The sequence below is a fragment of the Macrobrachium nipponense genome, chromosome 45 (genome assembly GCF_015104395.2).
Source record: "Macrobrachium nipponense isolate FS-2020 chromosome 45, ASM1510439v2, whole genome shotgun sequence".
NCBI classification, from domain to species: Eukaryota; Metazoa; Arthropoda; class Malacostraca; order Decapoda; family Palaemonidae; genus Macrobrachium; species Macrobrachium nipponense.
The window spans coordinates 40844598-40849080 of NC_061105.1; the positions used below are offsets into that span (position 1 = coordinate 40844598).

Sequence of the window (4483 nt, forward strand, 5' to 3'; positions counted from 1 at the left end):
CAACCTCGACTCTCAACTTACAGAGGTACGTTGAGAAGGATGAAGGAGCAGTTGACGATGCCCCTGGGGCTCTCAGCAGTGACAGAGTACCCTCCTGCCTCTTGGCGATGCACCCTTGTCATCTCCAGGAGGCCCCCCTCTTCTTGGTCTTCCTGAAGCAGGACGGGGCCTCTCCACCACTTGTATCTGCAGGATGGGTGCAAGAAGGAAGGAAGGAAGGAAGGAAGGAAGGTTACATTCCTCATAGTTGGAGTTGCTGGAAATGTTCCGGAAACAATGTGGGCATTCACCATTCATTCATATCAAAATATGCGTCTCAGCAGTTGCCAGTGTCTCAGCTAATCGTATGTATGTATGTATAATTCAGAGGGTATTATTATTTTTTCCAATCAAATCCTTTTTCCCGTTAGAATTTTGAAGTCCTTAAGGTGACAGCCTTCTATTTTCATGGCATTGCAAAAGAAGAGTAATCCAATGTGCCCGATAAGCTGATTATCACCCAACTTATAGAAAAATAATAGAAAATAAATAAATAAAAATGAAATAAAATAAAATAAAAATTGTCGCTATGATCGGTTCAAGAAAGCTGTCGACTAAACCCAAAAGTATATTTGCCAAGGTTTGGGTTTTGCGGACAGTTCCCCATCAGTATGTGGAAACATTGAGATAGGATGCAGCACTGCTTACGAATGAAACAAATTTAGATTAGATGTGTTCAGCATAGACCCCAAGAACGCCATACCACTTACAAAAAAGAAATGAAAAAGAAAAGTAAAAGAAACTGAAAGAAAGCGATGTAAAAACATTTCAACATGAGTTACATAATAAAGATAATGATATCCAAAGAACGTTCACCATCTGCAATAAATAAAAGGGGTGTGGCATAATTATTAGAAATACTCTTCTTTCAAACAGCAAGATTCATTGACCATTCTAAAACCTCGACTTCCAAAAAGGAACTCACGTGACAGGTGGTGGGTTGGCATCAGCTACTGCCCTCAGCAAGAGGTCATCCTTCTCCTTCACCTCCACTACCCCGCTGGGCACGTCTTTCCATACCGGTTCATCTGGAAAAGATATTCCAGTGAGTGTTTCCAGAATGTCATATTGTACGATTCACCTTTCATCAAATCTTTCCAGACAGCCAGTTTATAAAAGAAATTGTCTTATCAGAAAATGACATTCCAGTCAATCTTCCAGACATTTTTCCTGGAAGGACATTTTCGAATATAGTTCCAGTCGAGTTCTTGTGAAAAATACCCTGGCAACGGGGAAAGAATGAAGACCCCTTTCGTTAGATGAAATAGTTACAGACCTTCCTTCAGGGATGACTTACGTAGCACATTGAGCGTAACGTTGCTTGTTACGGTAACGCCCAGGCCGTTGGTAGCGTCACAGATGTATGTGCGTTGGTTGTCCTCTATGAGGGCCCTGACTTCCAGCTCAGATCTGAATGGAAGAAGAGCGATGATAATAAATCAGTAGTAGACTATGTTAGACTGAATATAAACAGGACTTGCAGCATATAATTCCAGCAGAGTAGGTTGGGGATATCACAAAAAAATTAAATTTAGATAAATCTCGAAATATTTTTACAAATAGATGGTATTGTTAAAGTAATTCAATAAATAAGGCAGTACAGCTATCTTCGGCTACACAGGAATGGATGAATACGTTATAAATACTGACTTAATCTGAACTTGGCGTTAATTATGTTATAAATTACTTTATATTCATTACTGCGTATCTCGTAAATAACATCTGCGTAGTTAAACGTCTATTTGTTAAGTAGAACTTATTCATGTGCAATAAGGCTTGTATCTTTATTTCCCGCCCCACCCCCTCCCCCCAAAAAAGAAAATTCTTTGAATAGCTGATTTTATTATTGTCATTATTTTTTTTTCTGCATGCAAGGTTTTTCTTTGAACAAGTCTTTGAGGGTCCCCCGGCGACTTCGTTTGGTAAAATTCAGGTAATTATATTCATAACAGTACCGAATATTACTTGTTTATCATAAAACTTCATGGTAAATAATTAATAAACTTCATATATAATATATATAATATAATATAATATATATAATATATATATATATATATATTAATAGATACACACACATATTATAATAAAGAATGGAACACTTTCTCCTAATGGCAATAAACAAACGTCAATCATGTCCATGAATAATCAATCTTGAGTCTTCCAATCTCGTCTGTGAAGAAACAAAGACACGAAACAAAAGAAAATCGAAACAAATAAAGGAAGACGGCAACAAAGGAAGCATAATTACCCTCGTGAATATGCAATGATGAATAGATTATGAGCCGAACTCTAATGGCCATTCAAGAAATACCACGGATCCACGAAATTCAAATAACTCGTGGAGTCGGTAATTGTTATCAATAAATCTTACATTTTATTGTCTTTAGAGAAATAATGATACTTCATGTTGCTATTCGGTGTATGGACAATAGGAGTTTGAACAAAGGATGGTGATTTCAGCATTCATTCGGTAATGTGACTTTTAAAAAATTCCATATTTTCAGATTGAGGACTTTTGGATGGGAGGTGGGCTGGTTGGAGGTAGATGGGGGCCGTGGGTGGGTGGGGGTGGAATAGCGTTTTGCCAGATTTAGAATATCTGGAAAGAGATACAGATGGTTTCATTCGTAAGATTCGAGTGTTATTTAGAGGTACAGGGGCAACACTTCAGGCATTCCGTTCATTTAATAGATGAAATAGTATTCTAAATGCTATAAATCTTTTTGTACCCAAGGAATTGAAAGCTACGGTTTTACTTGGCCCATCTGAAAGTACTTACGAAAAAGTTTAGTTTTTTGCTCGATCCCCCTCCCCCTGCACGATATAACGCATTCGCGGATGTAAAGGAGTCTCTCTCTCTCTCTCTCTCTCTCTCTCTCTCTCTCTCTCTCTCTCTCTCTCTCTCTCTCTCTCTCTCTCCTTTCATATATCGCCGATTAGGAAGTTGTTCCCTAAGTTCTATAGGTAAAGTCTTTAAACATTTGGAAAGCGAAGACACTTTAAGATGTCACTGTGCCAGTGATGTTATTGCTGATGGGAAAAAGGGTTACGATAACTAAAAGGATACTGAAAGTGATTTTGAGACGAACTTAATTCAAAACCCGTTTGAAAAGAAGGGTTTGGCGCGAGGGATACAATAGAATCGCTAATACAGCTGAAAATGTATACAAGGAATAAGCGGCAGGATGTTAGATTCAGAGGAAGACTGGATCCTTCATATGCAACGAAATCTCTTTGAATTTAGGGGTTTGTAGTATTCATAGACGTATGAAAGAATTTACACTACCTTATAGTAGGCTCAAGCGGGGTATATTCTCTTTGTGAAACTTTTGAGATAAATTACTTGGCTGGACACAAGAAACAGCACACATCTCACATCTTTTATACATATATCACCTTTATTATTATTGTCATATTAAAAATGTATCGTCATCATCATACTCATTGCAATGTCAGCTTTTCAGCCATAGTATGTACCTTAACTTCAGTCCTGTATTGTGTCAGTTAACACAAGTGATTTTGTTTAAGATCCGTTTCTGTTCGCCTGATGTCAGTCGTTACAATTCCGCTCGCAAGAGCTATTGACCTATCAGTTTGTTGAATGAATGAACTACGGGCTGCTTTATGAGAAAGAGCACACGATGGCATAAGGCCAGCTTAATCAAAACCAACCAACCAATGAATAAATCAGTAACTTACGTAGACGTTGCCTCTTACTCACGTCTTTGCTATAATACTTTTATCTGTCAGAGGAAAGACCTCTGTGTTTGCGGAAGGGGAAATATTATCAAGGGTTTATGCATCATTTATATGAAAAATGTTTATGTTTTTCTTTGCCGGTACTGAATACAAAAGGGCTTACTTTAATGTTCCTGGGAGCCGTTTAGGATTTGTTGTGGTTCTGGCTTACGGCTGACTGCTGTATGAATATATATATATAAATATATATATATTAATATTATTATATAATATTTATATATATATAATTATATATATTATTATTTATAAATATATATAGTGTTGTGTGTGTTGGTGTGTGTGTGTGTCATATCACATTACCGTGATTCATATGAATACATCGAGCTACAAATTTCCTTTAGTATCTAATTCGCTCTAACCTCGGAATTGATATATTGTCATGTATGTTAACCGGATGAGAATTTTTTTTTGTCGATAATCAAATTTGTCTGCTCACGGGAGCGAGCCTGAATTTGTTGGTTTGATGGTTCGCGCCCGTGAGCAGACAAATTTATTATCGATTAAACTTTATTTCCCTTTCGGTTAACATATATGAAAATATATTTAATTCCGAGGTAGAGCGAATTAGATACTGAAAGGACATTTGGTGCCCAATATATATAAAGGATATATATATATATATATATATATATATATATATATTATATATATATATATATATATATACACACACACATATATA

General features: G+C 36.6%; 2 protein-coding genes across 2 annotated transcripts in view; both read right to left on the reverse strand.

Annotated features, from left to right (window-relative positions):
• Positions 1-4483, reverse strand: part of LOC135214223 (muscle, skeletal receptor tyrosine protein kinase-like) — a 169313-nt gene that overhangs the window by 4347 nt on the left and 160483 nt on the right. The window lies entirely within an intron of this gene.
• On the reverse strand, positions 18-2448 carry LOC135214046 (sialic acid-binding Ig-like lectin 12). Its single transcript, XM_064248160.1, has 4 exons — positions 2414-2448; positions 1337-1449; positions 965-1067; positions 18-186 (listed from the first exon to the last, which is right to left on the reverse strand). Exons 1-4 carry the CDS (start codon positions 2446-2448, stop codon positions 18-20), a joined length of 420 nt encoding a protein of 139 aa, XP_064104230.1.

Excerpts from the sequence above, each read along its gene's own strand:
- LOC135214046 (XM_064248160.1), bottom strand. The coding sequence starts at position 2,448 with ATGAAGTATCATTATTTCTCTAAAGACAATAAAAT. Across the intron at positions 1,068-1,336 it reads CGTTACGCTCAATGTGCTAC|ATGAACCGGTATGGAAAGAC; the intron begins GTAAGTCATCCC and ends TATCTTTTCCAG. Across the intron at positions 187-964 it reads GCCAACCCACCACCTGTCAC|ATACAAGTGGTGGAGAGGCC; the intron begins GTGAGTTCCTTT and ends CCCATCCTGCAG.